The sequence below is a fragment of the Perognathus longimembris genome, chromosome 21 (genome assembly GCF_023159225.1).
Source record: "Perognathus longimembris pacificus isolate PPM17 chromosome 21, ASM2315922v1, whole genome shotgun sequence".
In the NCBI taxonomy this organism is placed as follows: domain Eukaryota; kingdom Metazoa; phylum Chordata; class Mammalia; order Rodentia; family Heteromyidae; genus Perognathus; species Perognathus longimembris.
This window is the reverse complement of record NC_063181.1, coordinates 28051441-28069094: the sequence shown is the minus strand read 5'-3', so window position 1 is coordinate 28069094 and position 17654 is coordinate 28051441. Positions and strand designations below refer to the sequence as shown.

At 37.2% G+C, this 17654-nt stretch overlaps 1 protein-coding gene across 6 annotated transcripts; it reads left to right on the top strand.

Annotated features, from left to right (window-relative positions):
- The first annotated feature begins 212 nt into the window (after nt 1-212).
- Tlr3 (toll like receptor 3) lies at nt 213-17302 on the top strand. Of its 6 annotated transcripts, XM_048330631.1 has the most exons (7): nt 252-309; nt 2123-2254; nt 4855-5304; nt 5587-5778; nt 8639-10476; nt 10693-10811; nt 15832-17302. In XM_048330631.1, exons 3-7 carry the CDS (start codon nt 4864-4866, stop codon nt 15939-15941), a joined length of 2700 nt encoding a protein of 899 aa, XP_048186588.1. In that variant the 5' UTR covers nt 252-309; nt 2123-2254; nt 4855-4863; the 3' UTR covers nt 15942-17302. The 6 variants fall into 6 exon arrangements, with proteins under 6 accessions (XP_048186585.1, XP_048186589.1, XP_048186588.1 ...); XM_048330627.1 differs by lacking the exon at nt 15832-17302 and having other exon boundaries at nt 10693-12282; XM_048330630.1 differs by lacking the exons at nt 252-309; nt 15832-17302 and adding an exon at nt 391-473 and having other exon boundaries at nt 10693-12282.
- Nucleotides 17303-17654: the final 352 nt, after the last annotated feature.

Below are 17654 nucleotides of genomic sequence, written 5' to 3'. Positions count from 1 at the left end.
ATTGCTGCACCAGAGACGATTTCAGTGCCATCAGAATGTTACCAAAAAGGAAGAGACATTTTAAAGAAGCAATTTGAAACAACCCACTGAAATTGTCCTGAATTTTTTTCTGTATTTGTTTTCTTCCCTCATTCTCCTTAAAGGGAAGTGCAAAAGCCTTTTTCTCCTTTTCTTTTTCTTTCTTTTTTTTTTTTTTTTGTAAGTTTCACTTTCAAGTTAGTGAGTCACTTCCGCAATGAAAACATGCCTGCATTTGGACTATGAGATAAAGGAACCAGCTGTCTGCAGTCTCCAGAGTAAGGGGTGAAGGTATGCATGTTTTAATTATAATTGGTCACAGGATGGATCTTGCTAAGCAAAGTAGGAATGTATTTGGCTTTCCGTGTTCGATTAGCAGTCTTTGTTTAGCTGGTGTTTGACAGTGTGCCTGAGTCATTCCACTAGGAAACAAGAAGAAATGGCAGAGGGTACAGGTAGGGAAGGGAATGAATCATTTGCAACTTCTTGAAATTTATATTCAATTTATAATGGATTTATTGGGATGTAATCCCACTGTAAATCCAGGAGCGTAGGCATATTGTCAGAATTGTTCTATTTTGCTGTTGTTTTTCTTAATCTCTTACTGTGCCTAATCTGTAAAAATGAAGGGACATGGTATGCATATGACAGGGTTCTGTTACAACCTTCTCTATCACATGTGCACGGGAGGGACTGAAATATGGTGGATCAAGGAAATCATGATGCTGAAACATATATCACAGGTAAATTTTGAAACTAACTGTGACATGAAAGGAGCCTTATGTAAAATATTGAGTATGTTCCCCTGTGTCTGATATGAAAAGGCATGTGAAACTAATATTTAGTGGAAAAAAGAACTGGTATAGCTCTAGGAAGTACATTTGGGAAATAGCTAAAAAATGGTAGGGAATTCCATAGGGTTAGAGTTTACACAGGTGCATGCATGTGTCAACACTCAAGAGAATGTACATTTATGATGCATCCACTTTACTAAATGCAAATTTTACATAAAAGTCTCCATACATAAACATTGAATGCTAGGTAAGCATGTATATATTCCATTGATAGGGAAAAGGATATTGGTACTTCTTGTACATATTTATGAATTGATGATAGATGGGACATTGACAGATGATTAGATATGTCAAAACCCAAGCATGCTCTCTATAAAATTCTTTGAACTGTACTGCATATTTAAAAGGTTTAAATAAAAATATTGGAAAAATATTGACTGTAGTATATCCACATGATGGAGTATTGTACTTCAATGAGGATGAGCAAGTGTTTTACAGACAACACTGTGCATACTACATCTTACAAGCCTGATATGGAGGAAAAAAACCCCAGAAAGACAAAAAAGAATGCACCCAGCAGGGCCCTCGTTCCACAAGGGAAGTGTTCCAAGTCCCACTAGACATTGGAAATTACAGATATTACCAAACCTGTGTACCTCATGGTTTTCTCTATACATACCTACCTATAAGAAAGCTTAATTTGCATGGCAGGCACAGAAAGAAAGAGATCAACCATGATTATTAATAATTAGAGTAATTGTAACACTATACTGTCATAAAAGTTAAATAAATGAGTTTTCTCACAAACTATTGACTTCACTTTTAATAGTGAATAAAATGATAATAGCTTAATTAAATGATACTTAAACAATAATAGTTTAATTAAACAATAATTTCATTAATAGTTTACTTAATATAATTTAAGAAACTCCATTATTAAACTAGTTTAATTACACTATTAACACTATTAAATAATACATTAAACAGTTTAATTAAACTTCTAGCAGTTTAATTAATAACAGTTTAATAATAGTTTAATTAAACTATTTTAATTCACTCATGGCACTATAGTAATGTTTTTGTGCGGTGGTGTAGCGGTCCATCCATCCATCCATCCATCCAAACAGTCAGCCCTACTTGTTTTTCAACAATAAGCGGGATTAACAAGCTAGATGATATTGGTGATGTGGAAATGGAGCTCTGTATAGCGCTTCTCTTAACAATAATGAAATAGGGGGAAGTATAAACTTTAAGAAAGCCACGGGCTAAATAGCCCATGAAATGGTAATAATTTTGAAGAATTGTTTTAGTTTAAGGAAGGAGTGCTGGTGTTGCATCCATTACTCTTGGTCCCTGACAAGAGGCCCTGAACTCCAACTGAGCTGTCCTTGGCTGCGATTGTGTTCACTGGCAATATTGCTTCCTGAAGAACTCTATTGAAGGCAAGCATATCAATGAATTAAAATCATACTTTCTTTCATTTTCATGTGCATTGCTGTGATTATAACTTTTGGCTCATCAAAAATACCCACTTAAAAAATAATTTGGAGGGGACAGGGAAGGAGGGAACGTGGGAGAAAAATGAGGGAGGAGGTAACAAGTTTGACAAGAACTGTACTCACTACATTACATATGTAACCGTAACCCCTCCGTACATCACCTTGACAATAAAAATTTTTTAAATAATTCTAAGTTTTTCCACTTCCTTATGAATTATACAATATATCTCTTTCTGATGGAAGAATAGAACTTCATATACCACATTAAGTGCAGTAAACCAGAACCAAAGAAACATAGGGTGCATGGTTTCCCTCATTGGTGGTAACTATGATCTACCTATAAATCTACAAGAAAATACATTGGATGGTTAATAGTAATAATAATAATAATAATACACTAGGACATGATAAATTATACAGGTCTCTAGACATTCACAGAAACCAAAGGAGGATATTCATAGGAGCGGATCAATAGCTGTATCTACCTGACCATATAAAATCATATTTTTAAATAAACTCCAAGAAATGGAAACAAGAGATTTTTTTGTGATTGTTGTTTGCTGTTGTTGTTGCTGTTTTCATAGTCTTTTCCCTTTGTCTTGTTTGTTAGCTTGTTTGTCTTTGGGAGGGTAAAGGAAGCACAGAAAAGATGGAACAAATGCAGCAGTAGTACTCACTAGATACCACATGGAAAATGAACTATATAACTTATGAGTGGGGACAGGCGGGAGAATCTGGGAGAGAGCAAAGGAAAGAGTGACATGGTTCAAAAGGAATTGCAATTATTACCTGACTTATGTAACTGTAACCCCTCTGTACATCTACAATAACAGTAATATATGTTATATAATATATTACTATATAATATACAATATGTAATTATATATTATGTTGTATAGTATACTATATATACTATACTGTGTACTATATATTATACTACATATACTATTATATATATATTAAAGAACTTTAACCATTTGGGACAAATGAAATAGAAGGATTGCAGTTTCAGGCCAACCTCAGGAGAAAATAGAAATCTCATGAGGCCTTATCTCAAAAAACTAGTCAGGGCTTTCCTAGGAAGAAAAGTTCTAGAACCTATTTGCAGATAACTAAAGCAAAAAAATAAAGCAGTATGGCTGATCTAGTAAGCACTTATTGCTAGACAGGTGCTTGAGCCATGCTTTTATCCCTTTCGCTGTGATTACATTTGATACAGAGTCTCAGTCTTAGAACCAGAGCCATGATCTTCCTGTTTCTATCTTCCATCACAACTTTGAAGACAGACATGCAGCATGGCACCCAGCTGTTGGTTGAGATGGAGCTTCATGAACTTTTTTTTTTTTTTTTTTTTGGCCAGTCCTGGGCCTTGGACTCAGGGCCTGAGCACTGTCCCTGGCTTCTTCCCGCTCAAGGCTAGCACTCTGCCACTTGAGCCACAGCGCCGCTTCTGGCCGTTTTCTGTATATGTGGTGCTGGGGAATCGAACCTAGGGCCTCGTGTATCCGAGGCAGGCACTCTTGCCACTAGGCTATATCCCCAGCCCTCATGAACTTTTTTACCAGAGTAATTTAGAACCATCATCCTCCCAATCTCAGCCTCCCAAGTAGCCAAGAAACAGAGCCACCAGCTCCTACCCCATTAAATGTACTCAATGTAAAAAGAAATAGATGTTGGAGGTGGTAGACATTGCAGTTACTCTGATCTGATCATTATATATCATATACATGTATTAAAATATCACAAGCTACTCAGTAAATATCCACAATTTTTATTATATGTCCATAACAATAATTTTCAAAAGAGATTTTTCTCTATAAAATCAACTGCTTTACAAATGGAGTCTGGAATATAATTTTAACAATTATATATGTAACAATAGATTAAATAAAATAACAAAGTTGAAAAGAGATTAGGGAAATCATGATATCACTATTGTGTTTCTTTTATCTTTAGAGTAGGAAGGAAAGGCTCAATGTCAGTAAAGAAATAGAGGTGCAATAACATTACTTAAATTACAGAAGTAGCTTTGGGAATTAAAAATAGAAACTGTCAAGAAAGTTAACCCTGGCTGGTGCCAGTGGTTGATGTCTGTAATCCTAGCTACTCAGCAAGCTGAGATCCCAAGATTGTGATTCAAAGCCAGCCTGCAGGAAAGTCAGTGAGACTCTTATCTCCAGTAAACCACTCAAAACCAGGAAGTGGTGCTGTGGCTCAAGTGGGAGAGTGTTAGCCTTGAGCTGAAGGGCTCAGGGACAGCTCTCAGGCCCAGAGTTCAAGCCCCACAATTGACAAATAAAAAAAAGAAAAAGAAGAAAGGTAACCTTGGGCCATTGCAATTGAGGAAGACGTAAAATATAAGAAAAGGGTTGGCCTTTCTATGCTGTTTGGTTTATTCCCATATGATGTATAATTTGTACAATACAGAAATGTAGCAGAAAATGATGAATTAAAAAAATCATACAGAATCACCTATTAGTTATGTATCTGTAAAGTATATACCAATGCACATGAGAGCACATGTTGCTTTTGTATATGTACAGGGCATAACCATGAGACATTTGCCTGGTCATGTCTTCTCCTTTCTGGTACTGATGCCCTTTTGGATTCTGCAAATATCTTCCATCAACCAATGCATTGTGAGAAGAGAAGTAGCTGACTGCAGTCATCTGAAGTTGAATCACATACCTGATGACCTCCCAACAAATATCACAGTATTGAATCTAACCCACAACCAACTCCGACGACTGCCACCTGCTAATTTTACAAGATATAACCAACTTACTATCTTGGATGGAGGTTTTAACACCATTTCAAAGCTGGAGCCAGAATTGTGCCAAAAACTCCCCATGTTGAAAGTCTTGAACCTTCAGCACAATGAGTTATCTCAACTTTCAGATAAAACTTTTATGTTTTGTCTGAATTTGACAGAGCTCCATCTAATGTCTAACTCAATCAGAAAATTTGAAAACAATCCCTTTAAAAACCAGAAGGTAAGGTGAAAATATTAAGTGCTTCCATATGAGAAATGCAAAAATATGATCAAATGCTACATTTTCAGGTTATTTTGCTAAGAGATATAATGTGACTCTTGAAATCTTGAAAAAAACTAGATCCTTACAACAGTATGTTTTTAATCACAAGAAAGAATAGTTATTACCGCTATTATAAGAATTACTATTTTGCTGTTGAGCTATTTCTAAGATTCACTCCAACTTGGAGGAACTGCTTGGGATGACAAAACTAACCTGTATATTATTTTTTCTTACTCTCAGAACTTAATCAAATTAGATCTGTCTCATACTGGCTTATCGTCTACAAAATTAGGAACTCAGCCCCAACTGGAAAATCTCCAAGAGCTTCTCTTATCAAATAATAAAATTCATGCACTAAGAAGTGAGGAACTTGACTTCCTTGGTAATTCTTCTTTACAAAAATTAGAGTTGTCATCAAATCAAATTAAAGAGGTGAGAAGTGAAATTTATTTCTCTTCTACCTTTACCTATCTGTTGTCTCTGTGTCACTCTGCTAGTAATTTCAGGTAAGAATGCCTCTAGATAAAGCTTAAAACCTTTGCTATTTCTTTCAGAAATTCTTTAACATTTTGCTTGGTCCCTTAGGGCCATTACCAAAATGGAGCTTTGTTGGCAATTACAAGATGGAACTCTGAGGTCAAACGGTAGTGTGTTAAAATCCCTGCGCTATCAACAAAACAGTTCATTGACCCTGGAAAACTTACTAGTCTTAGTTGCATTACTTTATCAAGAGGTAATAATACCCAGATGTCATGGAATCTCTTTAAGAATTAAAATATAGGGCTGGGGATGTGGCCTAGTGGCAAGAGTGCTTGCCTCATATACATGAAGCCCTGGGTTCGATTCCTCAGCACCACATATATAGAAAATGGCCAGAAGTGGCGCTGTAGCTCAAGTGGCAGAGTACTAGCCTTGAGCAAAAAAATAGCCAGGGACAGTGCTCAGGCCCTGAGTTCAAGGCCCAGGACTGACAAAAAAAAGTTTAAAAAAGGAATTAATGGGCTGGGAATATGGCCTAGTGGCAAGAGTGCTTGCCTCCTACATATGAAGCTCTAGGTTCGATTCCCCAGCACCACATATATGGAAAACGGCCAGAAGGGGCGCTGTGGCTCAGGTGGCAGAGTGCTAGCCTTGAGCAAAAAAGAAGCCAGGGATGGCGCTCAGGCCCTGAGTCCAAGGCCCAGGACTGGCCAAAAAAAAAGGAATTAAAATACAGTTAAGGAAACAGGCCTTAGAATTGGGATAGCTGCGTCCTTGTGTGAGCTTTATCTTTTAATAATATTGTGATTGGACAGACATTTGATTTCTCTCTGCTTAAGTCTCTTAGATTGGCATACTGATGACACTGTTTCCTAGTAGTAAAGAATTTTATACCGTGTCTAACAGAAAGTGCTCACAAAATGAGAGCTAGATCTGTTTATTATCAAAACTCTCCTCTAATGGAACATGCATAGTTAGCCATCTTTTTATGGATCCGTGATCTTCAGTTGAAGTATTTCCATAGCAGATGTGTCTATATTCTACACTTTTTCATGCTCTAAGAATCTTGGAAGGACCAGTTCAGGACTAGTTAGGACTAGTCTAGTTAAGGATTATCTTTAAGACAGCTTGCAGGACTCTCATTGTCTTCCAGACCAAAAAAAAAAATAGACTACAAAGTGAGATTCTGGCATAAAATGAAAGAGTTCACCCAAGCCACTTGGTTTCATTATTTATATTTAGTGGCCTTGGGATGGAACTCAGGGCCTCATGCTTTCTAGGGAAGAGATTTACCACTTGAACTATATCCCCGTCCATTTCAATTTGTTTTCCAGGTATTGTCTCCCACATTATTTTTCTCAGTCTGATCTGAGACTGATCTCCTACCTTTACTTCCCAAGTAGCTTACCACACTCTGTTATTTTATTTTTTAGATGGCATATTCCCTGATTAGAATATTTGTTGTTATAATCCTATAAAATATATAATAAAGGGCAATAAAAATAAAGGGCTAAGAAAAATCACTCTACAGTCCACTTTAATGAAACTAGCAGTCCCCTAATTCAGCTATATTTATTTTCAGACCTTCCCCAAATAATTATAATAAGAACATAATTAAAAGAAAAACAGAGCCAAAATTATAGGATATTCAACTGTACCAAGCACTTTTAAGCATATGTATGTGTGTATACATATATACTTTTTATTGTTACATTTTACACAAGAGTAAATTGAAATTAAAAAGGGTTAAGTGTTGTATCTAAGATCTCACAGGGGATTGGTAACAAAGCTGAATTCCGGTGAGTGACCAGAATCCTTGCTAAGAGCTAAGAGCATCTCTCAAATGTAAAGGTTTTTTTTGTTTTTTTTTTTGTTTTTTTTTTGCTTTCACTGCTTTTAAAAGTTGGTATTTTATGTAATGAATATATCTCGTGTAATTAAAATCATTCAAACTAACTTTAATGGCTATAAAGACAATGCTATTGTGTGAATGTACCATAATTAATTTAGCAGTTTCTTGCTTTGTGTTTAACTTCTTTTATTCACAATGGAAACCACTTTCTTTCACACATCTATTTTATTTCCTTTAGCCCAAGCATCTTACCTGTGAAACATTACAAATCAAAACCCCTTCACTTCTCACCTGTGTTCATCTGCCTGGGTCTGGCTACTGTCCTCTCTGGATTCCTTTCCCCCTACCTTTCTTTTCTATTGGCTCACTGCTGGGTCCCAGACCATCCAAGGCTTCTGATAGTGGGCTAGAAATGAGTAGCAAGGAGCTAAAAACATTACATGAAGCTAGGAGAGAACCCTGGTAAAAAGATGAAAAGAAAACTGACCTCAGAATCCTAGAAAATCAGCCTGTGTCACTGTATAATAATAAAAGCCATTCATTCCTTCATTCCTTGCATACCTGTTGAGGAGTAGTCAACAGGACACATTCAAGTGACTTCACAGAGAGTTCATTAATTTCAATTGCACCCAATATAATAAAGTAAAAGGAAAAAAAAGTAAAAGGACTAGAAGATGTGAGCTAGTCATGATTGAGAGCCCCTGCTTGAATGCTAGAGTTCATGACATCTGAACTGATCCAGGAGTGCTGAATAGAGATTAGAGGGAGGGGGAGGTCAGAGACCAGAGCCTATGGTCAGAGATACAGGCACTGTGTAAGGATGGAGCTGTATTAGGAGGCAGAGGGGCATTGCTCAGGGAATATGATGAAAGGGGAGTGAGTCTGAGTAGAAAATTTTCAAGGGTCATATAATGCTTATTGTATTGTGGTTATTAACCTCTGTTTTTTTCTCCTCTCTAGTTCTCTCCAGGATGTTTTCATGCCATTGGAAAATTATTCAGCCTTTTTTTGAACAATGTTCAACTGGGTCCCAGCCTCACAGAGAAACTCTGTTTGGAATTATCAGGCACAAGCATCCAGAAGCTGTTTCTGAGTAACACCCACTTGTCTAGAACCAACAACATGACTTTCTTCGGACTAAAGCAGACAAATCTCACTGTTCTTGATCTTTCCCACAATAGTTTAGATGTGATTGGCAATAATACCTTCACTTGGCTTCCCCATCTGAAATATTTATTCCTGCAGTATAATAATATACAGCATCTTTCTTCTTTCTCTTTGCATGGACTTTCCAGTCTTCAATATTTGAATTTGAAGCGATCTTTTGCTAAACAAACACATCCCAGGATTGATGATTTCTCCTTTCAGGGGCTGAAATGTTTGGACTACCTTAACATGGATGATAACAACATTCCAGGCATGAAAAGCCATATGTTCAGAGGATTGGTAAATCTCAAGAATTTAAGTCTATCCAGTGCTTTCACTGGCTTGCAAACTTTAACAAATGAAACATTTTTATCACTCACTGATTCTCCTTTACTCACACTCAACTTAACCAAAAATCAAATATCAAAAATAGAGCCTGGTGCTTTCACTTGGTTGGTCTATTTAAAGGTACTTGACCTTGGCCTTAATCAAATTGAGCAAGAACTTACAGGTCAGGAATGGAGAGGTCTAGGAAATATTTTTGAAATCTACCTTTCCTATAACAAATACTTACAACTGACTAGTAATTCCTTTGGATTGGTCCCAAGCCTTGAACGTCTAATGCTCCGAAGGGTGGCTCTTAAAAATGTGAATAGCTCTCCCTCACCTTTCCACCATCTTCATAACTTGACCATTCTAGATCTAAGCAACAACAACCTGGCTAACATAAATGAGGAAATGTTGGAGGGTCTGGAAAAGCTAGAAATTCTGGATTTGCAGCATAACAACTTAGAACGACTCTGGAAGAATACAAACCCTGGCGGTCCTGTTCTTTTTCTAAAGGGTCTTTCTCATCTCCACATCCTTAATTTAGAGTCCAATGGCTTTGATGAAATCCCACCTGAGGCATTCAAGGGCTTATTTGAACTCAAGAGCCTTCATTTAGGGTTGAATAATTTAAACATTCTTCCACCGTCTGTCTTTGATGACCAGGTGTCTCTAAAGTCACTGAGCCTTCAGAAGAATCTCATCACATCAGTAGAAAAGAGTGTTTTTGAGCCAGTTTTCAAGAACCTGAGCAATTTGGATATGAGCTTTAATCCATTTGACTGCACATGTGAAAGTATTGCCTGGTTTGTCAGTTGGATGAATAAGACTCATACAAACATCTCTGAGCTATCAAGTCTTTACCTCTGCAACACTCCTCCACAGTATCATGGATTCCCAGTGATGCACTTTGATACATCACCCTGCAAAGACAGTGCCCCGTTTGAACTTCTCTTCATGATCAGCACGAGTGTGCTGTTGATTTTTGTCATGGCTGTATTGCTTATCCATTTTGAAGGTTGGAGGATATCTTTCTATTGGAATGTTTCCATACATCGAGTTCTGGGCTTCAAAGAAGTAGACAATCAGCCAGAACAGTTTGAATATACAGCATATATAATTCATGCTCATAAGGACAGAGATTGGGTCTGGGAACATTTCTCCCCAATGGAAGAAAGAGACCAATCTCTCAAATTCTGTCTGGAAGAAAGAGACTTTGCAGCAGGTGCCCTTGGACTTGAAGCAATTGTTAAGAGCATCAAACGAAGCAGAAAAATTATTTTTGTTATAACACAACATCTATTAAAAGACCCATTGTGCAAAAGGTAGGTGATTATTGTGAAATTTCAAATGTATGCCACTGAGCTTTCACATATTACCTACACCCACAATTCAAAGAATTTTTTAAACAAAATTAAGAGAACAATCCTGGTTTTTAATAGCAGATTCAAGAATGTCCCACCAAGAATTTTAGATTGCTGCTCTTTTGACTGTTGAAAATTGATCATTTAACTTTACATTTCTTTATTTTTTTCACTTAGATTCAAGGTACACCATGCAGTTCAGCAAGCCATCGAACAAAACCTGGATTCCATTATATTGATTTTTCTTGAAGAAATTCCTGATTATAAACTGAACTATGCACTCTGTTTACGAAGAGGAATGTTTAAGTCTCACTGCATCTTGCACTGGCCGGTTCAGAAAGAAAGGATACATGCTTTCTATCATAAATTGCAAGTAGCACTTGGATCACGAAATTCAGTGCATTAAATTGTTCAAAGGCTAAATTAGTAAAAGAGTCACTGTTCAACTTAAAAAGTTTCATGCTAAACTTAAGTTTTACTTTAGAGTAATGTAGTGTGGTTACTCATATTTGTGGGTGAAGGTATCTCTCTTCTATGGAAATATATCTCCCTCATTCAGGCTTCTTACTGCCTGTGCATTTTCCCTCTTGTAAGAAAATCCCTCTACTAGTGAATGCACAAAGGGTCTCTGAGGCTTATCGTGACTTTGAAAGTTTCCTCATTTTGTGACCATTTGTTTGGGATTCACTTACAATAGAGTAGAGATAATTGTTTTCATGAGGTTATTTCAACTGCAAAAGGCAAAAGTGTTGGTAACCGTGACCTTCTAAAGCAATGCAATGGGATAATGAGCCAATGAAAATTAGAAAACACTGACACATACACAGATAGATAAATTCTGTCAGGAAGAAAGAGACTTTATAGGTCCCAAGAGACCAGGGGTCCCAAAGTTCTCCTGCACCTGGGCCCTGAATCCCCATAAGCGAGCATATTTATTTGAGTTTACACAAGGAAGGTTACCATGGATACATGTACAAAGTAAAGCATCTATATTAATATTACAATCAGAGCTAAAACAGAGTTTTTAAGAGAGACTGGTTCCATTGTCTTTTTGAGACAAGGACTGCAGCCCAGAGAAGGTCCAGACTCAGTGTCCATACCTATTTAGTACAAGGTTAAGTTGTCAAGATCCCTGGCACAGCTGCCAGCCCAAGTAAAGAGCCAGCTGGCACCCCAGTCTCTTAGTCTTCTCCAGAGCTGTCTGTTTTAACCCTTCCTTCCCCATGGCCAGCGCTCAGGGTTCTAAATGCCTGCAAAGTGGCTTTCTAAACTCTCAAACCTTTTCCAGGTTTCACAGCTCAGCTTCAGAGTTCCCTCCAGAAAAGTATTTAGAAAAAAAATTAACTGCAGCTATATTTTTGTATCAAAAAAGCTTTGTGTTTTATGGTCACCATGTTGATTTGTGTTAAGTAATACTTAATTTGTCTATTCCAGGGCAGAAAATTTGACAATGCATTTTGATTATGTAATGAAATAAAAACTTGTACTAAATACTTATTTTTGTTTCCTATCCTTTAAATTCTATTAGAGAAATGTTTTAGAAAGGCTTTCTTCCTAAAAAGTTAGTCAGAAGGTAGACTTGGTTAAAATAAAGATTTTTCCCTTTCCTGACTCAAAAGACGATGCTGTCCAAATCACTTGATTCTATTGGGATTTTTTGACTCTTGATCTTGAAAATCATGAACAATAAAATCTCAATCTCAAAAGCTAATGATTATCAGCACAAGTTGAGATAGAATATATTGTTCCAGAAAATAAAATATTATCTAAGAAGACTATTAAATTTTTTTTCTTTATTGTCAAAGTGAAGTACAGAGGGGTTGCAGTTTCATATGTAAGGGAGTGAGTACATTTTGTATCCAATTTGTTACCTCCTCCCTCATTCCTCCCCCCGCTGCCTCTGCCCTCCCCCTTTTCCTCTCCCCCCCCCCACCATGTGTTGTACAGTTGTTTACACCAAATGATTTGGTATGTATTGCTTTTGGAATGGCTTCTCTTTTTATCCTTTGTCTCTTGATTTTGATAGTCCGTTTCCCTTCCCTAGTCCTAATACACAGTTATACAGTATCCAGGGTACTAAGATCAGATACAGTGATGATAGGAGTAAAACCAAGAGAAGGGAACATGAGAGAAAGGAAAAAAAAGAAAGAAGAAAAAAAGGGTATTGTTTCACATGGCATGTTGAAAATAATTACAACAATGATATAACACTTGTGTCCATAACATGGAGTTCATTTCACTTCTAATCATCTGATGTGTTCATATAGGCATAGCTATTGGGCTATTGTGATCTTCTGCAATGACTAACCTAAACATGTACTAATTATTCCTTATGAGGGAAACCCTAGCATCCATGTTTCTTTGGGTCTGGGCCACCTCACTTAGTATGATGTTTTTTTTCCAAGTCCTTCCATTTTCTTACTAATGGGGCAGTATTATTCTTTCTGATAGAGTCATAGAATTCCACTGTGTATATGTACCAAATTTTCCTGATCCATTCGTCTACTGAGGGGCATCTGGGGTGGTTCCAAATTCTAGCTATGACAAATTGTGCTGCGATGAACATAGTTGTGCTGGTGGCTTTAGTGTGTTCTTGCTTGTAATCTTTTGGGTAGAAGCCCTAGAGTGGGGCTGCTGGGTCATAGGGGAGCTCTATGTTTAGCCTTCTGAGGAACCTCCAAACCTCTTTCCAGAGTGATTGAACAAGTTTACATTCCCACCAACAATGTAGTAGGGTTCCCTTTTGGCCACATCCCCTCCAGCATTTGTTATTGTTAGTTTTCCTGATAATGGACATTCTTACTGGGGTGAAGTGGAATCTCAGTGTTGTTTTGATTTGCATTTCTTTTATGGCCAGTGATATAGAGCACATTTTCCTATGTCTCTTGGCCGTTCTCATTTCCTCTTCAGAGAAGTCTCTTTTTAGGTCTTTAGCCCATTTGTGGAGGTGGAAGTTGGTTCTTTGAGGATTTGTTTTAGAGGAATTTAATTTTTTGAGTTCTATGTATATTTTAGACATGAGGCCTTTGTCAACTGTATGGCCAGTAAAGATCATCTCCTAATCTGTGGGCTTTGTATTCATCTTGCAAGCTATATACTTTGCCCTCCAGAAGCTCTGCAGTTTGATGAAGTCCCATTTGTCCAACCCTTCTTTGATTAGTTGCCTTTCTGGGTCTTTATTAAGGAAGTTTCATTCTGTGCCAAGGAGCCCAAGTGTTTCTCCTATTCCTTCTTGTAGTGTTTTCAGGGAATCTGATTTTACTTCGAGGTCTTTGATCTGTTTGGAATTGATTTTGGAGCCAGGTGATATATAAGGATCTAGTTTTAGTTTGTTACAGGTGTTGATCTAGTTTTGCCAGCACCACTTGTTGAGGAAGCTGTCTTCCTTCCATCCTATTGTTTTAGCTCCTTTATCAAAGATTATGTAACCATAGTTCTGTGGCTTCATTTCTGGGTCTTCAGTTCTGTTCCATTGGTCCTCAGGCCTGTTCTTGTGCCAATACCAAGCTGTTTTTATTACTATAGCTTTGTAATACAGCTTGACGTTTGGTATTGAAATTCCTCCAGCACTGTTCTTTATAGTTAGGATTGTTTTTGCTATCTGAGTCTTTTATTGTTCCATATGAATTTCTGGATTGCTTCCTCTATTTCATTAAAGAATGGTGTTGGGATATCGATGGGTATTGCATTGAATTTGAAGATAGCCTTCGGCAAATCCTCCCAATCCAGGATCATGGGAGGTTTTTCCTTTTCCTAAGTTCTGCTTTAATTTCCTTTTTCAGGTTTTTAAAATGCTCACCATAGAGATCTTTCACTTCTTTGGTTAAGGTTATCCTTAAGTATTTTATGTTTTTTTTTTGAGGCTATTGCAAAAGGAGTTGCTTTCCTAATTTCAGCCTCGCTCTTTAGGTTGTTGGCATATATAAAAGCCATTGATTTTTTTTTAAGTTTTTATTATCCAACTGATGTACAGAGAGGTTACAGTTTCATACGTTAGGCATTGGCTACATTTCTTGTACTGTTTGTTGAGAATTTATTTTATATCCTGCTACTTTGCCAAAGTTTTGGATTGGCTCAAGTAACTTGGGAGTAGAGTCTGTGTGGTTCTTTAGATGCAGGATCATGTCATCTGCAAAGAGAGAGAGGTTGACTTCATCTTTTCCTATTTGGATTCCATTTATGGCTACTTCTTGCCTTATTGCTCTGGCTAGGAATTCTAGTACTATGTTGAAGAGGAGAATAGAGAGCAAACAACCTTGTCTTGCTCCTGATTTTAGAGGTAATGGCTTTAAATTTTCACCATTAAGTATAATGCTTTCTGTGGGTTTGTCACAGACAGCCTTTATTATATTCAGGAATGTTCCTTGGAATCCTAGTTTCTTCAAAGCTTTTATCATAAATGGGTGCTGGATTTTATCAAATGCTTTCTCCACATCTAGCAAAATAATCATGGGATTCTTGACCTTGCTTTGGTTTATGTGGTGGATTATGTCGATTGACTTATGTATATTGAACCAGCTCTGCATCCCTGGAATAAATCCAGTTTGGTCATAATATATAATTTTTTTGATGACTTGTTGAAGTTGAGTGACTAGAATTTTGTTGAGAAGTTTTGCATCAATGTTCATCTAGGAAATGGGTCTATAATTCTCTTTCTTTGATGCGTCCTTATCTGGTTTTGGGATAAGCATTATACTGGCATCATGAAATGTTTCTGGTACCAAACTTTCACTTTCAGTTTCACTGAAGAGTTTGAGAAATATTGATGAGAAATATTGCTTCCATCTATTGTCTTGGGGTTTGGCTTGTTGTTCTCTTTCAAGGAGCTTAAGGTGCTTCCTTAACTTGTTGAATTGATATTTCTCCAGTTTTGATGTAGACACTCAGAGCTATAAATTTTCCCCTGAGTTCTGCCTTTGCTGTGTCCCAAAGGAGCTGGTACTTGGTGTGCTCATCATGGTTTACTGCCATAAACATTTGAATTTCTGTTCTGATTTCTTTGATGACCCACTGGAAGTTCAACAATAAAGAAACCCTAGTCCATGAGTTCTCCACCTTCTATCCCACTGTGGCTCATGAATAATTTTTTCTTTCATTAAGCTTCAACATAAGACCTGCTGTCCCAACAACAGTAGATGAGGTTTGTTCTGAGAATGCCTGCACTCATATCTTGAATGTTGACCTTTTATTCAATAATAAAACTTTCTCCCAATTTCTCTTTTTTTTTGTCTCTGCTCTGAAATCATGGTAGAGGTCTCTTAATCTCCTCTGAGACCTCCTCTGCTGAGACCTCCTATGCACTCTGTTTACGAAGAGGAATGTTTAAGTCTCACTGCATCTTGCACTGGCCGGTTCAGAAAGAAAGGATACATGCTTTCTATCATAAATTGCAAGTAGCACTTGGATCACGAAATTCAGTGCATTAAATTGTTCAAAGGCTAAATTAGTAAAAGAGTCACTGTTCAACTTAAAAAGTTTCATGCTAAACTTAAGTTTTACTTTAGAGTAATGTAGTGTGGTTACTCATATTTGTGGGTGAAGGTATCTCTCTTCTATGGAAATATATCTCCCTCATTCAGGCTTCTTACTGCCTGTGCATTTTCCCTCTTGTAAGAAAATCCCTCTACTAGTGAATGCACAAAGGGTCTCTGAGGCTTATCGTGACTTTGAAAGTTTCCTCATTTTGTGACCATTTGTTTGGGATTCACTTACAATAGAGTAGAGATAATTGTTTTCATGAGGTTATTTCAACTGCAAAAGGCAAAAGTGTTGGTAACCGTGACCTTCTAAAGCAATGCAATGGGATAATGAGCCAATGAAAATTAGAAAACACTGACACATACACAGATAGATAAATTCTGTCAGGAAGAAAGAGACTTTATAGGTCCCAAGAGACCAGGGGTCCCAAAGTTCTCCTGCACCTGGGCCCTGAATCCCCATAAGCGAGCATATTTATTTGAGTTTACACAAGGAAGGTTACCATGGATACATGTACAAAGTAAAGCATCTATATTAATATTACAATCAGAGCTAAAACAGAGTTTTTAAGAGAGACTGGTTCCATTGTCTTTTTGAGACAAGGACTGCAGCCCAGAGAAGGTCCAGACTCAGTGTCCATACCTATTTAGTACAAGGTTAAGTTGTCAAGATCCCTGGCACAGCTGCCAGCCCAAGTAAAGAGCCAGCTGGCACCCCAGTCTCTTAGTCTTCTCCAGAGCTGTCTGTTTTAACCCTTCCTTCCCCATGGCCAGCGCTCAGGGTTCTAAATGCCTGCAAAGTGGCTTTCTAAACTCTCAAACCTTTTCCAGGTTTCACAGCTCAGCTTCAGAGTTCCCTCCAGAAAAGTATTTAGAAAAAAAATTAACTGCAGCTATATTTTTGTATCAAAAAAGCTTTGTGTTTTATGGTCACCATGTTGATTTGTGTTAAGTAATACTTAATTTGTCTATTCCAGGGCAGAAAATTTGACAATGCATTTTGATTATGTAATGAAATAAAAACTTGTACTAAATACTTATTTTTGTTTCCTATCCTTTAAATTCTATTAGAGAAATGTTTTAGAAAGGCTTTCTTCCTAAAAAGTTAGTCAGAAGGTAGACTTGGTTAAAATAAAGATTTTTCCCTTTCCTGACTCAAAAGACGATGCTGTCCAAATCACTTGATTCTATTGGGATTTTTTGACTCTTGATCTTGAAAATCATGAACAATAAAATCTCAATCTCAAAAGCTAATGATTATCAGCACAAGTTGAGATAGAATATATTGTTCCAGAAAATAAAATATTATCTAAGAAGACTATTAAATTTTTTTTCTTTATTGTCAAAGTGAAGTACAGAGGGGTTGCAGTTTCATATGTAAGGGAGTGAGTACATTTTGTATCCAATTTGTTACCTCCTCCCTCATTCCTCCCCCCGCTGCCTCTGCCCTCCCCCTTTTCCTCTCCCCCCCCCACCATGTGTTGTACAGTTGTTTACACCAAATGATTTGGTATGTATTGCTTTTGGAATGGCTTCTCTTTTTATCCTTTGTCTCTTGATTTTGATAGTCCGTTTCCCTTCCCTAGTCCTAATACACAGTTATACAGTATCCAGGGTACTAAGATCAGATACAGTGATGATAGGAGTAAAACCAAGAGAAGG